Source organism: Leishmania mexicana, chromosome 10, assembly GCF_000234665.1.
Source record: "Leishmania mexicana MHOM/GT/2001/U1103 complete genome, chromosome 10".
NCBI classification, from domain to species: domain Eukaryota; phylum Euglenozoa; class Kinetoplastea; order Trypanosomatida; family Trypanosomatidae; genus Leishmania; species Leishmania mexicana.
In genome coordinates, this window is record NC_018314.1 from 375,548 (window position 1) to 397,838 (window position 22,291).

The 22,291-nt window shown below is 62.9% G+C and overlaps 6 protein-coding genes and 2 pseudogenes across 6 annotated transcripts, besides 2 other annotated features; all 8 read right to left on the reverse strand.

Annotated features, from left to right (window-relative positions):
• Nucleotides 1-643: 643 nt before the first annotated feature.
• Nucleotides 644-1,270, reverse strand: LMXM_10_0910 (putative Rab11 GTPase; the record flags this gene model as incomplete). Its single annotated transcript, XM_003872880.1, has 1 exon — nt 644-1,270. The coding sequence occupies one exon, from the start codon at nt 1,268-1,270 to the stop codon at nt 644-646; it is 627 nt and encodes a 208-aa protein (XP_003872929.1).
• Nucleotides 1,271-2,677: 1,407 nt separating this feature from the next.
• On the reverse strand, nt 2,678-3,277 carry LMXM_10_0920 (conserved hypothetical protein; the record flags this gene model as incomplete). Its single annotated transcript, XM_003872881.1, has 1 exon — nt 2,678-3,277. The coding sequence occupies one exon, from the start codon at nt 3,275-3,277 to the stop codon at nt 2,678-2,680; it is 600 nt and encodes a 199-aa protein (XP_003872930.1).
• Nucleotides 3,278-4,046: 769 nt separating this feature from the next.
• On the reverse strand, nt 4,047-4,929 carry LMXM_10_0930 (annotated as a pseudogene).
• Nucleotides 4,047-4,929: a sequence feature.
• A 1,727-nt stretch (nt 4,930-6,656) lies between these two features.
• Nucleotides 6,657-9,182, reverse strand: LMXM_10_0935 (annotated as a pseudogene).
• Nucleotides 6,657-9,182: a sequence feature.
• An 803-nt stretch (nt 9,183-9,985) lies between these two features.
• Nucleotides 9,986-13,981, reverse strand: LMXM_10_0940 (conserved hypothetical protein; the record flags this gene model as incomplete). Its single annotated transcript, XM_003872882.1, has 1 exon — nt 9,986-13,981. One exon carries the CDS (start codon nt 13,979-13,981, stop codon nt 9,986-9,988), a length of 3,996 nt encoding a protein of 1,331 aa, XP_003872931.1.
• A 1,457-nt stretch (nt 13,982-15,438) lies between these two features.
• On the reverse strand, nt 15,439-15,762 carry LMXM_10_0945 (conserved hypothetical protein; the record flags this gene model as incomplete). The annotated part of the gene is made up of 1 exon (XM_003872883.1): nt 15,439-15,762. One exon carries the CDS (start codon nt 15,760-15,762, stop codon nt 15,439-15,441), a length of 324 nt encoding a protein of 107 aa, XP_003872932.1.
• Nucleotides 15,763-16,766: 1,004 nt separating this feature from the next.
• LMXM_10_0950 (putative eIF-2B GDP-GTP exchange factor) lies at nt 16,767-18,368 on the reverse strand (the record flags this gene model as incomplete). The annotated part of the gene is made up of 1 exon (XM_003872884.1): nt 16,767-18,368. The coding sequence occupies one exon, from the start codon at nt 18,366-18,368 to the stop codon at nt 16,767-16,769; it is 1,602 nt and encodes a 533-aa protein (XP_003872933.1).
• Nucleotides 18,369-19,681: 1,313 nt separating this feature from the next.
• LMXM_10_0960 (conserved hypothetical protein) lies at nt 19,682-22,102 on the reverse strand (the record flags this gene model as incomplete). The annotated part of the gene is made up of 1 exon (XM_003872885.1): nt 19,682-22,102. The coding sequence occupies one exon, from the start codon at nt 22,100-22,102 to the stop codon at nt 19,682-19,684; it is 2,421 nt and encodes an 806-aa protein (XP_003872934.1).
• Between the last annotated feature and the right edge of the window lie 189 nt (nt 22,103-22,291).

The window sequence follows — 22,291 nt, forward strand, 5'->3', positions numbered from 1 at the left end:
ACCGTTGCCACCCTTCCCCCCTCCTCTCCCCCTCGTGCTCTTTATAGTGGTGCTCACAGCGCCCTTCACCCTTCGCGCCTTCCCCTCTTTGTCTGCCGGTTCTTGCCGCTGCTTGGTGGTGCTTACGCCTGCAGCTGCGCTTGCATGCCTGCGTGCGTGCATCGAGTCCCGCCCACAAGCAGCGTGGGGGAGGAGAGGGAGGGCGGTGGTGGTAGCGGTGGCATTGCCAAGGCAGACACCAGACACACACACACACACACACACACACACACACACACACACCGGCATGCACGAGTGCGCGCACTCGACAGAGAGGGAGTGCGTGTGTGCGCGGTGAGAACGGCGGTGGCGGGGACACGCAAGTAAAACGAGTCCAGAGAGCCGCACTGGGAGGGAGGGAGGGAGGTTCGCCTAAGCACACACACACACACACTTTCTCTCACCTCGGCACACGTACACATACTCGCCACACGAGCAGCATTCATATATAAACACCACGACCCCCACTGCGCAGGCGGCGCATGTAGTACGCGCGTCTACCTGTAGCCAAAGTAGGAAGGACTCCGGTGGACGCAGCCACCCACAACACGTACAGACGCTCGCACCCATCCGTGATTCGGCTCCTCACCATCCACTTCCGGCCTTAGCAGCAGCCACTGCTCTTCTTGGCCTCGGGGCTTTCGCTGGGGTTCATGTTGACCGTCCTGCCTTGCTTTGGCGCCGTGCGGTCGGCCTCACGGGTCTGCGGGGTCACGACGACCTCGTAGACGGACTTGGCGAGCCACTCGAAGGCCTTGTCTACGTTCGTCTTCTCCAGCGCAGACGTTTCGAGGAAGGACAGGCCGTTTTCGCGGGCGAAGCGATCGGCAACTTCCTTCTTCACAACGCGCAGGTGCTCCAGATCACACTTGTTGCCAATCAGGAAGATGCAGCAGGTGGCCGGCACAAAGACGCGCAGCTCCTGCAGCCACGTCGGAATGGAGTCGAAGGAGGTCTGGTTCGTGATGTCGTACACGAGCATGGCACCCTTCGCGCCGTGGTAGATGGAGCGCGAGATGGCACGGAAGCGCTCCTGACCGGCCGTGTCCCAAATCTGGATCTTCGCATCGCGGCTCTGAATCTTGACGCTCTTCGTCATAAACTCTACGCCGATGGTGGACGGGGTTTCCTGGTTGAACTCGTTGGTTGTGTACCGCGTCATGAGGTTCGACTTACCGACGCCGCTGTCGCCGATGAGGACGATCTTGAAGCTGAGGTTGGTCTCCTCCATCTTCAAACCTTAAGCCTTGTCGTTTTTTTGGGTACTCGTGCGCGACGACGACGGCGGGTGCACCGACTGCGTTATACCCCTTTTAAAGTGATGATGAAGCGAGAAGAGAGAGGGAGGGGGGAGGGATGGTCTTTGCAAGTGGCACGCCGACAGGCTCAGGCTCGACAGCGGGATGTATCGTTGGCGTGTCTCGACGAGTGAGTAGAGGTGATGAGGGAAAAGGGGGTGGGACGAGAGGGAAAGTGACAGAGAACGGAAAAGCAAGCAACGCGGTAGTTGTGTGGTAGCTGTGAGAGCTGCGTAAAGGTTTTAGGTGTGTTGCGAGAGGCGAGCAGAGAGGGCGGAAGGGAGAGTGAGCCCACATACGCGTGAGAGAGCATCGAGAGACATTCGCCAAGGTATGACCTCAAGGGACCGCAGCCCGTAGGGACAGTGGAGTGGGCGGGCTGCCTCAGCACCGACACTCGCCAGACAGAACAGACGCGCTCGCGGGGCCATGCCAGGGAGCCGACGATATAAAAATAAAATCGTAAGCGAAAGCGGGACGGACTCGAGGGCGCACGTGAGGAGTGCTTGACTCGCATCGTGCTAGCCGTCTCCAATGTGTTTGTCTAGCCAACAACCAGAGAAGGTGCCAGAGGCGGTGGCGCGGTGCCGGTGAGGAGGACAGGGGGTATAAGAAGAGAGAGAGAGAGGGGGGAGGGAGGAGGAGTGCATTCTCGGCCAACCCTTCTTCCGCCAGTCACCACCACTAACGCTCATCCACAGGCGTGCGCACACGCGCCGTTTCGCTGCACCTTCATCGCCGAGACACACGCACACCTGCATGCCCTCAGCATCCATTTCGGTGCACGCTTGCTCTGCCTTTTTTTAGTCACCGAATAAGACGACGGCGAACGCCATTACAGCCCGCCAACCAAATCTCCCACACCCGCGCACTCCGACCTCGACAACCATCGCCAAGGAAGCGAATGGGGGGAGAGAGGGAGGGAGGGAGGGAGGGAGGCGGGGGGCTCACCATACCACCACTGCCACTGCGACCACATCCACATCCACACACACACACACACATGCCCGGAGAAGCAGCCCAGAGGGAGTGCGCACACAAAAGATGATGACGACGGTGTGCGGTGGCGAGGGACGCACAACACTGACACGAATGAAAATAACAAAGCAACGAACAGGGAAGAGACTTTGGCACCGTAAAGACCTGCACGACACACACACACACACACACACACACGCGGAGACACGCTGACGTGTAGGCAGAACGGCAGAGGCATGCGCAACGACCCTCGAGAAGTCGTAGGCGGACGAGCGGGTTGACGGAGAGATGCAGGGGAGGGAGGGAGGGAGAGGTGCGTGTGCGTGTGCGCCTCCCGTTGTGCCATGCCACTGCCATGCCACTTAGTTGCTGATGCCCATCTCCACAAAGCGCTCGCCGTACGTCTTCGACTTCACGCGGGCCAGCAGCACCGTCTGCACGTCAAAGAGTGCAATCACGTAGAGGAACATGTTCACGAAGGCGGCGGCGAACAGCAGGGCGTTGCTCTTGCACTGCGCCACCGGCTCGCCGAGGCGGCCAATGGTCACGTTCTCGTTGTTGTCATCGAGTATGGATCCGATGCTACCGATGCCGGTATAGTTGCCGGTGAAGTTCAGCGAGCCGGCGGCGTTGCAGTCCGCCGCGACCGGCGCCGCCAGCCCCATTGAGTGGGCCACCAGGAACATCGTCGTAAGCATCAGGAAGGTGATGGCGTAAAGAAGGCGGTACGCCTTGCGGGGCACAAAGTGCAGGATAAGGTACCCCACCACGGAGATAATCGAGAAGACAATCCCCAAGAAATGGGCAAAGCCAGACTTGCTGAAGCTCTTCGCCTGGGTGGTCACCACGCCAGCGCCGATGACGTACATCATCGTGAAGAAGGCCATCGCGATCGCGAGTATCAGCGAGAAAAACTTTCTCAAGAACGTGAGGATGGCCTCGCAGACGGAGGCGCACGCCATTCTCACTTTCTCTTCGATGCGTCTGACGGTGCTGTGATCACGCAAAGGTATGCGCACGGTGAGAGGGAGGAGTAAGAGGAGGAGGTGGTGGTCGGGGTTTGGGGTGGCGGTGCTTTCGTACGGATCAACGCGCCACCTGCGATGGAATGTGTCGTGCGCGCCTAAGAGCGAGAGGGCAGAGAATATGCAAGAGACGGGCGCAGAGACACAGAGAGGCAGGGGGGGGAGATCCGCGTGGGTGTCAGGGCTGGAGAATGGGAAAGCGAAGCGAGAAACGAAAGAGGCAGTAAAGAACGAGCGAGAGGCGAGCACAGTGTTCGTGGTGATGGGGTCCGTGTATGGTGCGCTTCACACACACACACACACACACACCAGTCGTCGGGTTTATGTGATTGGTATTGAGTAGATAGCGGTGTGTGTGTGGGGAGAGGGGGAGGGGGAAGCGGAGCTTCAGTGAGGGGGAGAGGGTGGGAGACCACATCCGTTGGGCATGCTGGACTGCTTTTCCCTTCTTGTCCACGTGCGCCACAACATCGCCAGCATTGGCGAAACGCCCACGCGCCGCCTTTTCCTCCTCCGACTCCGAGAGCCTTGAAGAAGGCGATTCGGGCACGGACTTGTTGGACGTTGTCACCGTCCTCTCGGACGTGGTTGCACATGACAGACCCATGCGCCCACGGACCGCTCGATTCTGCACCCCTTACGGCATGCGCGCATAAAGCATAAACCTTCTCCTCCCTTTCTTGTTCACGGTGAAGAGGCCGCTTCGTCACCAGCGCTGCACTGCATCCTCTGAGACGGCGGCGGCGTCGCAGTCCTCCAGCCGGACCGTCCCCTGGCTCACAACCACCGCGCAGTTGTCCTTGAACTCCATCCCGCAGAGCTCACGCACGGCATACCCATCCATGATGGTGTGGTCGTACCCGTCGCGCCGCACCCGCTCCTTCGTCACGCCGTTGGCCCACACCCAAATTCTCCATGCCTAGGGCGTGGTACGGGTAGCGCGCGGCGGCGTCCGTCGTGGACGTGCAGCAGCAGTTTCGTGTAAAGTGGTCCCAGCTGTCGTACCCAGCCAACGCACAACCACATCGCGTCATTGGATCTCTGCACGCCGTTAGTTAAGGTCCAGTCCAACGTGTCCAGCATGCCACACAGGGCGGAGGTCAACGCTATCGTGACGACGACGCCAAGCACAAGGAAGAGAAAACTCATCACCCGCCGCACCGCCTCGTTGACCTCGTAGTCCATGTAGCGTTGCACAGCCGTGAGCTGCTCGCAGTGTTCCCCAGTGCAACCCCTTCATCCGCTCTCGCAGTAGGTAGAGGCAGCGGAGCTGTTGAATGAGCGGGTCGGCCGGGGTCACGGAGCGCGCTTGCGGATGCCAGGAGGGACTGTTGCGGAGGTGAGGTGGAGGCGAACGCCCGGCTGTCTGCGACCGCAGAGAGAGCCCTCCCCCTCTCCCCCCGTGTGGGTGGTGGTGGTCGGCCGCTGGGTCACCACCGGTGCCGCCTTGTTCGACCCGTCGCCGTCCGGCTTGTGCAGAGTTGTTTGATGCTGCGTGCGCAGCTGCCATGCGCCCTCACCAAAAGGAGGCAGACGTCATAGTGAAGCCCCGCCGCCACCGTCAGAAGATCGGCCCTTACCCTTTGCCAACGCCTCGCCTCGTCGTCGCCGCACCAGCCAACGCATTCTTCGCACACGGCGACCATCGCTGCCGTTGCCACCGGCACCGCTGCTGCTCTTCCTGCTCTCGGCACCGTGGCTCTGTCCTCGTCGTCCTTGACGGTCTCGCAGAGCAGTTTCGTCAGCAGCGGCCCCCACTGCTTTAGCCAGGGCAGCGTGACTGCAAGTCCAGCCTCCTGTCCGCAGCCCGCCTCGCTGGAGAGGAGTGGGACTCCCGGGTGCATTGCCACTTTGTTGCGGCTGCTGTAGCGATGCGCATCCTGGACGGTAAGCCCGCTGCTGCCGCTTGCACTCAGTTGGCACATCGCCGTGTCCAGCGGCACAGGCGTCTCTGTCTGCACCAAGAGAGGCGCGGCGGCCGCTCACTTCTGCCATGAAAGCGTTCCTCCATGTCCGCGCCGTGCTGCTGTGCGGCGAGTGGCACGGAGTGCTGCCTCTGCAGACACCATATGATCCGCTGCGACGACTGCAGCCCAGCTGCAGTCGACGAGGCGTCGAGGGTTACCGGCGGCAGTGGGAGTTTGGGTAAACACCACGGGGGTGTACTTCCTGGTACGTCGACGACGCCGAGCATTGCATCAGTCGGGCTTCCCCCAGAACGCCTTGCCGGCGCCCTCACGCTGCTGCTGCTGCAGCAGCTCTCGCGCCGTGCACAGGAGCTCGAGTCCGCTCTTTGCCACGCCGCGGGCACAGGCCTGCCGCCGAGCGTAAACCTCGGTGAAGCTGAGCACCGGACCCAGACCACCGTTCCCACCGGTGCCGTCGTGAGGTGCGCGAGGGTCACGCACGGACTCGCGCGAGAGGCTGCACACCATCTTGTTCAGCACCTGTTGCAGGTGATTCAGTACTGCCCGGCCACCGGACGACCGCACACCGTCGTCGTCGTCGCCGGCGGCGGCGGCGGAGGGGCGATCATGACGGCGGTTTGCTAGCGATGCGGAGACGGTTGCCAGCGGATTTCTTTGGGATACGCGTGGCGACGTGGGGGCCTGCCACGGTAACGAGCGGGCCACTGGGAGCGCCTCCCCCACCCCCACCGCGTTTTCTGCCATAGAAACTGTGCGTCCATCAGGACGCCGGTCAGAGAGCTGGACAAGCGCCGTGCCACTCTTGAGCGACGGGCACCAGCGACATCGCCTCACCAACCCCCCACGTCGCACGCAGGTGCTGCGCAAAGAAAAGGGAAGGAACGAGTTCCACTTCGGCCTCCCGCGCGTACTCACCAGCGGCGGCGCTGGGCGACGCTGCCATGCCGAAACTGTGTCCGCGACGTCACGAACCACTGATGCCGCTGACCGGACAGCTCCAGCGTTGCCGGCACGCACGCTTAGGAGGAATGAGTGGGGGGGGGGACGCCGGTTAGGAGTGGAGATTCCATGGCTGGCCAGTGTCAGCGCCGGCGGCGGTGCGCCGATCCAACTGCCATCCGCTTGCAGCGGCTGCGCATGCGACAGCCGAAGCAGCCCAGTGCCGAAGGGAGAGGCTGAAGCGGATGGGCCACCCCGCTGTCGCTGCGGCCCTCTCGCTGAGGATGCAGCACCGTTGACGTCGACGCCGCGCTTGCGGAAGCTAAGAGGGACAAGGCAGGGAGTCTACCGCTGGGCGCACCTGCAGCGCCTCCGTACGCGTCCTCTCGCGCCGGAAGAGCGGTGGCGGGCTCATCGTGGAGGAGGCAGCCGTGGAAGATGCGTCCCCATCACGACGGCCAATGCCTACCGTGTCGTCGCACCTCCTGTCGGCCCTGCCCAAGCTGTGGCAGTGCCAGGGCTGGCGGCCGCGGAAGAGGAGGAACGGCGCCGCCACTGTCTCGATCGCAATCGCGCCGAGAGACCTGACAGATTCCTGCCACTTCTGTGTCTGGAGTGGCGCCGGTCGTGCCTGGTGGGTGCTGGTGCGGTGCATCCTTCTCGAGGAGGCATGGGTAGAAGCCGTGGTAGTGATCGTGGTGGGGTGGATGGACGCTGCCGTGGTCTTGTCGGGACTCGGTGCTCGCCTCCGACGACTCGTGGCGCTGCAGGTGCGACTCGGCGAAGGCCAGTGCGAGTGCACGGTGGAGTCTGGGGTTGGCAACGACGGCGATAGGAGTCTTCCTGCCGCCGACTTCGGGTGGTGAACCGACGGGGCGGCAGGGTTCAATGCCATGTCCGCGGGTGCGCGGCCGAGGGGGTCGATATTGGGGCTGTCGTATTGCGGGAGTGCCGCCACCCTGGCACCTGTGGCAGTCGAGATGCCCGCTGGCGCTGCCGACGCCAGGGGACTGTCGTTGAAGGAGATCTGGCCCCGTGGAGTGCTGTCGGGGCCGCATGGCCGCATTTTTTCGCCATCGCTGTCCTCCTCCCGCATCCTCGGGTTTCTTGTCTGCTGAGACGGCTGCTACTCTCTGTCAGTGGCGCTGACCCCGGCCTCGCTGTCGCCCGGGTGCGGCTGCGTTGAGCTGCTGCTCTGCGCTTACTGCCCCCACGCCTCCGGCATGGCGTAGGCCGCCGCCACCTTCTGCACGAGTCGTACCTGCAGGGGATTGCCCCGGCGGCGTTCCTCATGCAGCGACAGCACCGTTCCGACCACCAGCATTATCGCCGGCGCGCCAACGAGCGGAATGGGAAGGATCACCCATACAACGAGGGGGACCGGCAGCGCTGCTGAAATTCCAGGTAACGAAGAATACCAGACTGCACACGCTCCGCTGCCACGGTGGCGAGGTCAATCCCCTGGCGGTCCACAACCTGCTGCGTGATGCGTTGGCTCCCTCGTCGCTCTCGCTCCTCGTCGATAAACCGCTCCAGCTCCACCGCGTCCCTGCGCAGCTGCCGCAGACGTACTGCACTCGAGTGTTCAGCGGGAGCCAGCCAGGCGGATGTACACGGAGTGGGGGGGGTTCATCGTACCGCTACACCGCCGCCATCTTACCATACGCGCTCAGCATCATATACCGAATTGCCCCCAAAGGCGCAATTGTAGAAGGACGGGAGCGACTCCGGCGACAACAGCAGCAGCAGCGGCGTGATGTACTGCGTGTACGCCGCCGTGATACCCAACACATCGAAGAACATCGTGGCAAGCGGCTACGACGTGCGCGGGGAAGGGAAGGGGGGTTGGGGTGGGGAGCGAAGCCTGGGAAAAGAGAGGTATGAACAGATCTTGTCAACGCGGTGGTCACGGACGCTGCCGCGTCTGCGAGCAGGAGGCAGAGGGAGTATGCATGCATGCATGTGTGTGTGTGTGTAGGGGGAGGGGAGGCTCGACCTGGCCAAACTCACGACCGTCAAGGCAGCAGGTCTCTGCTGACTCCTCTTCGCAGCAGCAGCAGCAGCAGGGGGGAGCGCACCGAGGGTCAAGAGATGATGGATAAGAGAGACAATAGAAACACCAAACACACCGAGCAAGCGGGACGAACACGGCCTGCGCCCCACCGCACCGGCGCCGTAGAACAGCGACGCGCAGTTTGCCTCCTCGTGCTCCTTCCCGCTCGTTGGAACACAAGAACACCTGTCCAGGCACACAACGAAACGGAGAGAGGGGAGGGAAGGGGGTTGGCGCGTGTCACAGCAACGGTGCGCCGCTGCGCAGTGGCGCTCCCCGTCAACCCCCCTCCTCCCCATCGTTGGGCATCACTTGCTCTTCGTTCTCGTACCGATGGGCTAGACAAGAAGCACACAGACATGGATGGGCATGGCGGGGTCGTGCCTACTACGCCCCGCATCGCCATCCACTTATCTCTGCAGTTGCACCGCCTATGCGAAGCGGATGACAGAGAGAGGGGGAGGGTGACGGGAGGCGCGGGGGGGAGACGGGAAGGGGGGGGGCAGGCGGATGCGTGTGCTGTGCGGCGCACACAAGAACACCAAAGCGAATTTCGTCTTCTAAGTTAGCGTAGATGCGCGTCGGGGATCCGACTTTAGTAGTCTCTCACCTCCCACTGAGGAGGAGCGGGGAAGAGAGGGAGGGAGGGTGTCGGGGAGGGGAGAAGCCTCGTTGAGCGCACGCCGTCACACCCCGAAACTGACACGAAGCCGATAGGATGCGGGGGGGGGAGGAGGAGGAGGTGGTGGTGGTGGTGGTGGAGTGGGCGACTCGCGGCACACATGATCAAACACATGTAACGGTACATAATGCTAGTCCAAGGCACTGACATCGCTGCTCACTTTGCATAACCTTTGCCGTCTCCCCCTTCGTTTCACAGACAGTGGCACGCACACGCACACACAGAAGGGTACCTATACATGGGCACATGCAAGAACTGCTGCAAGAGTGCTTGCTTGTGCCGAGGGATTGGGATGGGGATGAGAGGAGGAGGAGGAGGGCAGGGGGAGGGGGACGGCGGATGCCTGTCCTTGGAACGACTCTGCAGCTCACCCTTCGATGCGATGGACAGACGACACGCGCTGTCGACGCCTTCAGCACCGTTGCATTGCCGCTGTTGTGCATAGTGTGTGCTGACGCAGCGCACCGCAAGAGGGAAGGGGTAGGGCAGACGCCGATGCACACAGCGCCATCAGCGATGATGAGAGAGGCGGATGTGCGCTAGATGGACTGTTATCGTGGCCTTAAAACCGCGCGGCGCGTCCGGCACACACGCAGCAACCTTCACTACTACAACCACCGCCACAAGAGTAAACACGGAGAGTGCGCCCAAAATCCCCAACAGTGGGCAACGTGCGCCCGCGCGCCGAGAAACACTAACATACGGCACACACACACACACACACACAGCACGGTATCCAGCGAAGACACATCAACAGGCGACCACCGGGTCGCACACGCAGCGAAACGCCGTGAAGCAAGAGAAGAAGAAAAGGTGGCAAGCAACGAGAGGCATCACGTACAGAAACGGCCCACAGGCTCATCAGCCCACCGACGACGGAGTGCGTCCCTGCACAGCGCCCGGAGCAGCCTCGAACACAACCTCATGCCCACACGCACACGCACACACACGCTGGGGAGAGCCTGCCATCAATACTGGCGGTCTCCGCCTTCGCTCCGCACCCCATGCCCGCACAGACACTTCGCTGTCGCTCGCGCCCCTTTTTACGAGGATGGCGCGCTCTCGATGACGCGCAGCAGCCCCACGGAGGCGCTCACGATGCCCGCCAAGGCACCGTACGGGTTAAGGATGGCACGCAGCGGGGCATCCGACATAAAGGTTTCGAAGTTACCGAAGCAGTACTTGTAGGAGAGATAGAGCTCGGCGATGCAGCGAGCCTCCAGGAGAACCGTCGACGCCAGGTTCGGGTGCACGCGCAGCAGCCATACGTAGTCGAAAAACTTCCGCATGATCCACGGCACGAAGAGGATACCAGCCGAGGATTCGGCTGGACGCTCACGAGCCGCACCGCTCTTGCGACGCTGGCGCATCTCGTCTGCAGGCTGCCTCTCGCCGGCGGAGCTCTTCAGCATATTGTTGCTGACTGGCTTCTCCAGCTGCTCCACGGACGAGTCCTGTTGCTCCTCACTGCTGGGGTTTTGCTTCTCCCACCGCGCGCCAGGGCTACGAAGGCGCTGCTGCTGCTGCGACTCACCCGACATCACCTCCTCGTTGTATAGCTGCACCCAACGCGGCTTCTCGCGCTCCAAGCCTGGCGTGCAGAGGAGCTTCCGTGTGGCGGAACGGTGGTTCTCCCCCTTATGGTGGCCGTCGTCGCTGAAGGACGCTGCCGCCTTCGACATTGCGGCGGGCGTGCGTGACGGCGGCATCGAAGCACCGCCGCTTACATCCACCGCCTCTGCCTCTGCCTTGTCCCCTTCTTGATCCGACTCGGAGAGGATTTCGCGGTAGAGACACCCACAACGTCGGCAGGCCGCCATCAGCTGCGCCGGATCCGCCGCCTCCATGTAGGAGATGCTCGACACAAACGGCGCACCGTAGTCGAGATCCAGCGGAGGGAAAAAAAGGTCCGTCTTGCGCCGCGCAATGAAGCCGTGCGTGCGCCACACCTTGTCAGACGGGTCGTCGTCGCCGTAGCAGCCGCACCGGCAATGAATGTTCTGCCGCGCCGTCGCGTACTTGACCCAGCCCGGCTGCAGCAGCCGCATCGTATTGAGCAGCAGGTCAATGATGGACACCACGAGCCAGCAGCGGTTGATGATGTGGGTGATGGCGTGGCGGTGCACCTGGACGAGCCTCAGGGTGCCAAAGCGCTCCGTGGAGATGAGAGTGATGTCGCGCAGGAATCGGCGACACGCCGCAGCCAAGTTGCGGATGCCGAGAAGCGTCATGAGCACCGGGTTGAACTGCAACACGCCTTTGCGCCATCGTGCCGGCAGCGCGGCAGATGCCGGCTGCACCTCCCGAAAGTACGTCGAGAGCGCCTCGGCATGGTTGCCCTGACGCTCTTGCAAGCAGCTGGACGTGTTGGAGGAGATGATGCTGATGTTGCTCTCCTTGCCATCTGTTGCCGCGGGCAGCGCGGGGTCGTCGTTGAGGGCGGCGGCAACTCTCGTGTGTGTCGTCGCAGGCAACTCCGAGGCCGGCAGAGCGGCGGTCACCGGCGGCTGGGCGGCGGGCATGGAGACCGTGCAGCAATCGCGCAAGGGCGACGCGTGACGGCCGTTCCGCTCGATATTGTAAATCTCCGTGCCGGTGTTGTCGACCAACGACGCCGTGGCAGCCTGGATGCTCGTGGACATGTCCGCCGCAGACAACGACTGCGGTGGCGGCGTGCGCGTGGCGGTGCTGTTGGGTGTGAGACTGAAGTTCGTGGTACCGTCCACCTTTATCATCTCTTCGGACGGCGATGCCGCCGTAGAGGGCGCCTCAGTCGGCTTCAGCGGCTTCAGTAACTCGACGGAGGAGCATGTCAGCGTCGCGGTTACGACAAGCCCGTCGGAGCGACTCGGCGGTACGGTCGGCGCACAGGCGATGCGCCAGTTGTTCGGCACTGACAGGGGGCCATCTGCAGGCGTCAAACCACTGCCACTCGCCAGCTCCGGCATCAGCTGACTCGTCATGGATCCGTAAGACGGCGAGCGCGCCGCAGGCATCAGTGGCGTTCCGTTGTGGATGATGCTACTCTCCACACCCTCGTGGAGGTGATCGCCCACATCGTCGCCCGTGATGCTGCTGTTTGCGGTGGGGGTAGGGGTGTTGATGCTCGAGGACTGCTTCAGAGGGTGTAAAAGTGTTTTACGACCGGCGTTGTCGACCCCGTCTGCCGTGTAGTGCGCACTCAGTGTGGGGGCCGTGGCTGCCGTCGCGAGGCTGAAGGTGCTGGCTGTGGGGTGGGCGGTGGTGGACGGCGTCAGGCCGTGCCGCTGGTGCTGCTGGTGGCCGAGCTCAACACTGAAAGACAGTGTGTCCATGACGTGCGGCGGCTTCGCTCGTGGCGCATCGGTGCCCTCCTCTCCAGAGGACGTTGTGGAGGCGGAGCCCGCAGCGGGGCCGGAGGGCATGCACAGCAGCGCACCAGGGTCACTGAACTCGCGCTTACTTTCTGCATTCGGTGTTGGCGCCGCTGTGGCAATCTCGGATGTCCTTCTGCCCAAGCCTTCCGCCGACAGGCCACCAGACGGCGCGCACGGAAGCAGCGAAAGCTCACCCACGCCCTTGCTGGCCGCGGCGTCGCCCGTGGCGGGGGACGGTTGCTCAGAGTGTACCCTCGACGTGCTTGTCTGACTATCCACCGTCGCGCATGGAGGTGTGGGCTGCGACGACCACGCATCGCCGCCACCGACGCCGCCGCCGCCGCCCGCGCAGTCATATACCTCCTTCAGCGCCAAGCCGACGTTGCCCTTGAGAGACTTCAGGCCGGCGACACTCCCACTGGCAGCCTGCATGGTCGTCACCGATTGCTCAGCCTTCTCCGCACCAGACGTGGTGTACACGCCGTCCGTCAGCAGTGTGTCCTTTGCCGACGGCGTGGACGGCTGCTCATGCGCGCGCTGCTGAGTGCGCCAGTCCGGGACCGTTGAGTTCTCGGGCTCCTCGCTGCGGCCCTGCCCTGGCGTAACCTGGGCAGCCTGCGTCCAGCGCAGCAGCCGACACGACAAGTACTGGCCCCACAACGGCGACGCCCCCATGGACATTAGCCCCTTCTCCAGGCACGATACGACGGGCATCACGACGGCGCATGTGGCGCGAGAGATGCCGCTCTTGTACTTCATCCACATTCGCTCGCACACGGTCTGCAGTGTGAAGAGATTGAGCAGGCCGCGACCCATCTTGAACAGGCTGCGGCCGTGGCGGATCGTGTTGTAGTTGCGGTAAAGCCGCTCCGCCATCGGGCCCATCAGTATCTGCGCCTCCGGCGAGAATAGCGATGGCGTCTTCAGGAAGCAGATGGTGAGCTGCAGGCTGTACTGGATGAGCTTGAACATCAAATCACGGCCGTCGGAGGCGGTAAGGACGTAGAGCAGCGTGCTTGGGGGCAGGTCGTTCGGGATGAGTACACCGACACCGTTGTGCTCGTAGTAGCCTTCGACACGCACCTTCACCCGGTCTTCGTTCGCATCGTCCTCCGTAACGGATATGCCGCGGGCGCTGACGTAGTCCGTCCCGCGCAAGTAGGCGTCGCTGGGCGAGGAGGGCTGCGAGTAGATGACGGTCACGCTCTTCGGCATTGAGTGCTGGTTCGGAAGGGTGGAGTGTTCCTGCACGGCGACGGCGTCTTTGGCCGCGTAGAAGGAAAAAGTTGGGGCCGCCACCTGCGAGGTGGGGGAGGCGTTTGATAAGAGCTCGCACATCGAGTCCAGGCTTGGCCGCCCCATGAGGGGCACGATCGAGTCGCCCGGGTGACGGTGCTGCAGGGTTGGGATCGCAGGATAGGCCCCAAACAACTCCTGACTCTCCAACCGCGCAAGTGCCACGATGCTGCCGCTGGCGCTGCACGTACTGTTGTTGTGACTGTAGGGGTGTTGGTTTCCATCGGCGCACACCACACGCTGTGATGGAAATCGCCGCGCACGCAGGCTGCCGGTGTGCGGGTTGAGTTGCGCGTTGCTCCCCGACACTGAGCCCGACAGGTTCGCCGGGGACGACGGCGACGAGGACCGGAAGCTAATCCTTCGATCGACAATACTGCGGTCCATCTTGCCGTGTGACCAGTGCAGTGTTGTGTGTGTATGGATAGAATGGAGAGCGCTGAGGTTGACAGAGCCCAGAGGAGTGGCCGGGGAGGCGGGGATTCGAGGCGCTGCGTGGCAGACCAACTGGTGCAGCACGCACCGGGAAACCAGCTCCGTCGAAGTGCCACGACACACACACACACACGCACACACGGACGCCGAGACGCCGGCGCAGGAAATAAAGAGAGAGCGGTGGAGAGACTACGGTATACTACAGAAGCTGATTTAAAAAAAAGGGACACTTGTAAGGAGGAGGAGGCTGGGAGGCACCACGACGCGCACACAGCAGCAGCACTGAGCGGCGGCCACAAGCAAAACAAAAGGCAATGAGGAGAGAGAGAAGAGGGTAGGGGGTGGGGTGGGGGAACACGTAAGCAAGGAGCAGCAAGAGGAGAGCCGGCGCGGGCTGTTGGCACTGCTGACCGCACACTGGCAATGACTCAGAGCGCAGGGAAGACGGGAGAGAGAGGGAGGTGTGGCGTGTGTGGGTGTGTGGGCGTGCGTGGTGGTGGTGGTGACTCTCCGACACATGCACAAGAGACAGCGAGGGAGGGACGGTCTGGAGGTGCACGCGGATGGAGAGAGAAGGGTGGAGGGTGAGTCGAGTGCGAGAGGAGAAAAGGGGTCACACACACACACACACACACGCATACAAGATGGGGAAAGGTGGCATGTCGGATGCCCGTGAAAGGGTGTGGGTGTGTGTGTGGGGGGAAGTTTGGGTGAGCGGCGGAGTACGGAGAGGCGACGCGCCCCCGCCGTGGTGCGACTGCGCCGCGCTGCATCACAATGCTTGCGGTTGTTATCACACGACACGTGTAGTGACAGGAAGGGAAGGTGAGGGACAGGGCGCGCGACGCACGACGAGTGCACGGCTGCGCCACACTTAGGCATACTCTTCCTCTTAGTAAAACAAAGAAACACGCACACCCACACACGCAGGCGCTGAGCCAGCAGACACACGGCGATCCGCCCCGCCACCCACGTCGCGACTTACTCTTGCCCTTCGTCCCTTGTACAACTCATCTAACGTGACCAGGAGCATTGCTAAGCGGCGGAGACGAGGGAGCGGCAGGCGTGCGTGCCTGTCCATCGGTGAAGGGGCAACAAAGGCAAAGCGAGAGGACTCGCACCCGCGGCCGTCCAGTGACTCCATCCGGCACGGCACAGCACATCACGGGAAGCAACAACGGCGCGTTGGTGAAGGAGTCCCACTGAGGCGATGAGGAGAGACCCCGGCGGCCGACAAGATGGCGGGCTGCGATGTGGATTTGGTGAAGAGCGTGTCGAAGAACAAGGGGGTGGGGGGGGTGGGTGGGTGGGCAGACATCGCTACTGCAGCATCGTCCGCGCTCCTTCTCGTGCGCTGAGCCCCACTTGCTCTCCCTCACCCACGTATATGCCGCCTTGTCGCTGAGATCTTAGACGGTTGATGCCGCGTACTCGACAGCGCTAGCGGCCTCGCTGCGGCGGCGCTGAGCCGCGCTGCTCGGCTCGTACGACGGGAACTTCTCCTCGCGCACACGGTCATCCTTCAGGCTGGTGCAGTAGAGCCAGCCAAGACCGAAGCGTTCACTATCGTGCGTCTCGACAGCCATGTTTACGGCAACAAGCAGTAGGAGGGGGCCCAGGAACTCCAGATAGGCGTGGCCGACGTGTGTCACGTACGACTTTGCGAAGCCCCACAGGCGACGGGCGGTGCTCTCCCCACCGTCCCTAACGGAGCCCCCCCGGACGAACAGCATCTGTGCGGTGATGGGGCGCGTGTTTATGCGGGCCTGCGAAAGAGGAGCAGCCCATATACGTGTATCGGCGTGTAGTAGTCTCTGCAGGAGTGTGCACTACGAAGGGCAGTGTTCCGGCAGCTGTGGTGAAGATAGGCAACAGATGATTGCTTGCGGTGTTGCTGGATGGGATCAAGGTGAGGAGGGGGGGGGGCAGCACGAGATCCGACTAACGTTGCGGGTTACGTAGCACAAAATACTTTCAGTGCGCCCACTCGCGTAGTGCGTGGTGGTTGGTCACCAAATGCCAGGTGAAGAAGAAGGGGGGTGGGAGGGGAGCCAGAGATGGATCAGGGGCGGGATGAGCCCACATGAGGTGCCCAATTGGTGCACAGCGGCATTTCCGGCACGTGACCGGAGGAAAGTGGAATAAAGAACGACGTGCTGTGAAAGCGGTGCTCGTGAGAGCAGCGAGCACACAGAGAGAGAGAGAGAGTGAGAAGCCGCATAGGGAGCCTGATCGACATCGACAGGTCTGGCCAATGCCACAGGATAACAACAGCGCGTCCACACGCGTCTCCATACAAAAGACATACACGCAACCACGCACAGGACGAGAGATAACAAAGGGCTGAGAGAGGGAGAGTCATAGAAGGCAACGTGTGTGTGTGTGTGTACCACGTTGCCGTACCTGAGGTATCTGTGTCCGTGCTCACGAGCGCCGCACGTCCTCCGTTGCCTCTCTCTCTCCCTCTTCCTCTCCCCGGTTAATCACCGCCACGGCTCCAGCTTTGCCGCGGACACGAAAGAAATCGAACGCGCAACACCTGACAGCGCCAGTGAAGAAGGGCTCACACAACCTCCCCCCTCTCCACACACACCGCCCCGCCTCCCTCTCTACCACCCAGGCGCGCGCACACGGAGACAGACGTCGACGCACTCCAACATCCGCAGCGACCGACCGTCCGCACCCACGCACCCACGCACGCACGAAAAACGAGCACCAGGACACGGCAAGGCTCGCTTCAATCTGCGTCGCTGTAGTTCGCCCGCACAATGCGGTGGATCTGCGAGGGCAACAGCTCGCTGTCGTTAGTTAAAAACAACGTAATGAGCTCAGGCGGCACGTACTCCGTGACGGGGGCGTGGATGGTCAGGCGGCGGCCGCTGTCGGAGACGGAGACGCCAAACGGCGAGGGCCACACGTCCTCGGGGGAGCCATAGGTCGACCACGGCATCTCCTGCGCCCCCGAGCGTGCAATGCGCACCAGCCGCGTGCACAGCTGGTCGCTTGGATAGTACGGGGACATCTTCAGCGTTGTGGTGGCCACCAACACGGGAACAGCGAAGTGGCGAGCAGCGGCACAGAGGACGTGGGTGCCGATCGATGCGAGCATGCCGCCGTTGGCCAAGACGTTCTCGGCACCAACCAGCACCTTGGTGCACATGCTCATGACCACGTAGGCGGAGCTATCTGGCAACAGCTGTGCAGTGATGCCACGGCTGCACAGCGCCTCCGCAAACTCCTGCGTCGCCTGCGCCGGCAGCGGCGCACCCTCAAGGATAAAGACTTTGAAGTGGTGCCCCGCTCGAGCAGCTTCCAGCAGGTAGCGGCGGATGGTATGGCTGCACCCCAGCGTGATGATCGTGTCCGACGAGTGCAGCTGCCGCGTGGAACGGCGGCACAGCTCCTCGGTCATCCCCTCTAGCTCCCGCTTGAACTCGTCGATGGCGTCCAGGGCGTCCTGGTAAAAGATCTCCATGCGCACCGGGAACTCGATCTCCCCACTGCCCGCCTCCAGCACTTGCTCACAGCGGCTCGGCGCGCGCTTCAGCAGCTGCCGGCCTGGTATCTCCGTCGCCACTATCGAGCCGGTGTGCTGCAGCAACGGCCCCCCAAAGTCACTAGCCACCGACGTGCTGTGCTGCTGCAGCGGGCGCATGTGGCCACCACTCACCTCTTCGGAGCTTGTGGAGGTGCCAGCGAAGCGCACCGAGAGTCCGCGGCGAGGGAGAGGTTGAGAGGCGAGTGTATCCCTCTTGAGAGCCGGCTTCATCCCCTTGGCTGACAGGGACGGGCTGGCCGGATCTGCGGAGTCGTCCATGCCGCACCTGTTGCTGGAGCTCGAGCTGGTGTCGGCAGAGGTTTCGACCACCGCTGCCTCGTCGTCCGAGGCGAGGTCGTTCAGCATTGTCTTGGCCTCATCTTCGAGCTCCGCGTCGGTGGCCTTGCTGTTGGCGGCAGACTCCCTCACAATCGAAAGAACGCGACGCGTGACGTTCATGAGGAAGAGCGTGGCGAACTGTGCTCGCAACATCGCGTCGCCGGTTCGGGCGACGAGAATGAGGAGGCGGCTGACCTGCATGCTCGCCACCTCGGCCGCCGGGTAGCCGGCCTTAAGCAGCTGTATCGTCGTGCTGTGTGGGTCCTTCTCGGCCTTCTGGAAGAGACGCACGATGGTCGACATTATATCTGCCATCTCCACCGCGGCCGCCGTGGAGAGACTCTCCTCGCCGCTGCGCGCAGCGGCGAGCTTTCCGCGCTTCAGGTTTGTGATGAAGGCCTCTGCGAGGTCGCTGACCTCGCGCACCAGCTTCTCAGACTCTTCTGGGACTTTGCTCAGCATCGTGCGTCTGCTTGCGTGTTTGTATAGAGAGGGGAGAGGGAGAGGGAGGGGGGGGGGATAAGCAGCCGAAGTGTGGGGGCGGATGGGGAAGAGAAGCGACGGAAGGGCCCCAGCGTGGCGGAGACTTCAACAGTTATCCGCGCCGTCCGGAAGGTGGCGGGAGCGGGAGCGGGAGAGAACACGAGGGAGAGAAATGGGGAAGCCATATGGGCCGTGGCGAGAGGATAGGGGGAGGGGGGTGGCGACCGGATGGCGCAGGCGGTCATCACGACGCAGGGGCGGTCAGGTGAGCGGCAGGGTGAGTGTGTGGCCGTCTCCCGGGTTTCACGGCAGCCCACGCGCACGCAGAGGTGTCACATTTCGTTTCCTTGTAGGGGCACACATTGGAGAGATCGTGGCGCTCTATCGCACAGACATACATGATGGCAGAAGGTAACTATATATAACAGAGGAAGAGGCATGTGGGTGTGTCGTGGCTGCTCCACGCCCATCACGCGATGGACCACCGCTGCCCGCCTCGGCGCCCCCCTCCACTTGGCACTGGAGCGCCCAGCGACTGCATGAGTGATGGAGAGCACCACCAACCCATGCTCGCACGCACGCCTAATGACGACATCAACGGTGGGCCAGTAATGGTGGGGGAGGGAAGGGGTTGGAGAGCAGAGCCGCAGTATAAGAGGGGCCACACACCCACACAGGAACATACACGCCTCTGTTAGCAACGACTGCACCTGCGCCGGATCTCTGTCACGTGAAGTCGAGGAGAGGCTTCCACATCGATTGGCAGCGGCGGCCAACGCCCGCACACTGCGCCCTTGCCCATGCCGGCCAGTGTACGTGTACGAGTCCAAATCATAAAGACCACACGAGCCAAATGCGAACACGGACTTTCTCGTAGTCCGGAGACTGCAGTTCTATAAAATCCTGCACCGTGCGCAGGCGCACACACGTTCGTTGACGTTGTCTACGCACGACGGTGAGAGGCACCCGCACGCGCACAGAGTCGCTCACGACAACACCAGCGCCATCTGCGTGTTCTTTCAAGACTCTCCCGCTCTCCACCCCCCTCACCCCCACCCTTCACAGTCGTGGTCGTGGGGCGTTCGGGAGAGGGTGAGCGCGAGAAGAATGCGGTGCGCGACTACACGCCTTGCTTGTGATGACCGTGGCGATGGGAGAGGCAATCATGGAAGGGGAAGGGGAAGGGGAAGGGGAAGGGGAAGGGGAAGTGGCGTGGGGAGCGACGGAGGTGCTGAACGTCTAATGTCCTCTCTTCCCCCCCCACTCACCCTTGCCCCTCTGCTCTTCCTCGGTTAAAGTCGCCGCGAGTTTTTCTCCGCCTCGAGCTTCTGGCGAGCGCGGATCAGCTCCGACATGCGCTTCACCTCCTCACGCCGCAGCGGGTCCTCTTGGTCGTCCTCCACTGCCCTCGCGCGCGACTGCGCGTTGGCTTGGTGCGCACCTGCTGCCCCTGCCGTGGTCATGTGGCGCGGCGGCTTTGAGAAATGACGACGACCGCGTGCCACGGCCGCTGCGCGATGTGAGCTCCCGCTGTCGCCACCAGCCGCATCACCGCCGCCACGAGCACCACCCCCGGCGTCGCTGCCGGTGAGAGTCCCGCTATGAAGCTCCGATGTGTCCGTCGATGCACCGTCGAAGTCGAGCACGCGGCCGCCAGTTGAGGGAAGCGCCGCCACCACGGCCAAGGGCACATCGTCCTCGTCCTCCTGATTCTCGATGAAGCCGGCACCCGCCGCAGCAGACGAACGCCTACGCAGCTGATTCGCGGAGGCCCCCAACGCACCGCCCTCACGGCCGCCAGGCCCGGCTCCGTGAGGGTACAGTAGCGCACGGGCAGCGGAGGAGGAGATACCGGCAACATCGGCTGCCGTTCTGCCGCGGCGGCCGCCGGGTCCTTGTCCACCCGCACCGCCACCTGTGCCTTCGTGTGCCAGGGGGACACGGCGGTTGTTGGCGGGTATCACAATCGGCACCGCGGACACCACCGCAGCGGCTGAGCTGCTGTCCTTGTCGTCATGCACAGCACCCTCACCGTGCCCTGCATCCTTGACGGGGGAGGAGAGGGTAGAGGATGGACCAGGGTCGGCTTCCCCGGCTGCGTCTGCAGCCAACGCTAGAAGCTTCTGCGCCAGCACAGCAACGTGCAGCGGCAACGTCGAGGAGGGCTTCGCCAGCGCTGCGGTGCGCTCGATCGACGGCACCTGCACATCAGCGCGGTAGTCGGCCACCAGCTCTGCCAAGTGGTTCACGCGCTCCGCCACCTCCATGACGAGGGCCTGGTTCGCTTCGTTGGCACCAACGTGGGCCGCCAAGGACTCCTTCTCCTCGCGCACAAACATCCGCAGCTCGCGCTCCATCAAAGTTGAGGGTGCCGTGCCGACGATGGCTGAAACCGCGTCGAGCGTGGTGCTCCCGGTCCTGAGTCGCGTGGCGACACCAACGCAGTACTTTGTCTGCTTCACCCGCTCGCGCAGGTGCTGCACGTCTTGCTCTAGTGCCGCTTGCGCCTCGCGCAGGTAGGTTAGACCGTTTTGCAGACGATACTGCTGGTCGATCTCTGCCTGATAGACCTCGATGAGGGCATCAAGAGTGTTGACCTTCGCCACTCGCATCATGTCACGGAAGGCCACTTCGTACGCAGCGACACGCTCATCCGTGCCGGTGGACGATTCGCCGGTGCCGTCCTCCTGCGACGCAGTGGTGACCCGCAGCACCGTCAAGGCCGCGCGGGAGTTCATGCGCTGATACTCCAGCTGCGCCTTCGTGTTCTCTGCGGCCTCGAGCATCTGGTTTTCCTCCTCGAGCTGCTGCTGCAAGTCTACCACGCGGCGCTCTTGCCGCTGCGTCGCCACGAGGTCCTTGCCCACCTCCCTCCGCTTCTGCTGCAGTGCCTTCTCCTTCGCGTTGCGCATACGTGAGGCGTTCCTCTGAACAGCCTGCAGGGCTTCGACGGCTGTCGTGTACGCCGCACGCGCGGTGTCGTACAGTTGGAGCAGCTTGAGGTAATCGCGGTGGCGGTCTGCATACTCCGTCTCCAGCAGCGTCTGGTGCGCATCGTACTGCGCCGCCTCGGCGGAGAGAATGCCCAGATGATGCCGGTAGTTGGCCAACACGACGCCAGCGACGCGCTGCTTGGAGAGCACCTTGTTGATGAGCTGCTCAAGCCGCATCATGCGCAGGTACACCGACCGGTTGGCGCCCATCAGCAGTTTGTCCGGGTCTAGCATGATCTGCGCCTGCCCCGCTAGCGCCTCTTGTTTTTTTGCCTCGGCGTCGAAGGCAGTCTCGTCAACTTTGAGTTCATGCAGCACCTTGTTGCACCGCTGGTGTGCGAGGTGGATGCGCTGCGACAGCGCCTCCACCTCGGCTTCAGTGACGGTCGCCGGCTCATTCGGCGCACCATTCGAGTGTCCCTGGGCCCCAGTCGCCGCGACGATCCCCGCCGCGGCCGCCGCCTCCACATCGCGCCTTCGTCTCTCCCCGGCTTGAATAATGTTGCGCAGGGTGGCGTTGTCATCGCAGAGCGTGCGGAGCTGGCGCCTATACTGGACAAGCTGCTGCTGGCGTTGCACCTCTAGGCGCGACTGCTGCTGCAGCGCATCGTGAAGCTGCTGGCTGATGGAGGCCACCTCGCCCGAAGCGTTTTTCCTAAACGAGGCCGCGGACGCAGGATGTGGTCTGTGGCGACTGAGAACCATCTGTCCTGACTGCATCGCGGACGCAGGCCGATGTACACCACCGCCACCCGAGAAGGGCTGCCCCTGTTGCTGACGACGCTGCATGAGTGTTGGCTTACTCTCGACATGCTGACTGATGCTGGTGGAGCCCACCCTGGTCGCTGGTGAGACGGAGCGCATCATCGTTGCCGAAACGGTCACCGAGGAGGAGGATCCTTCTCCGCC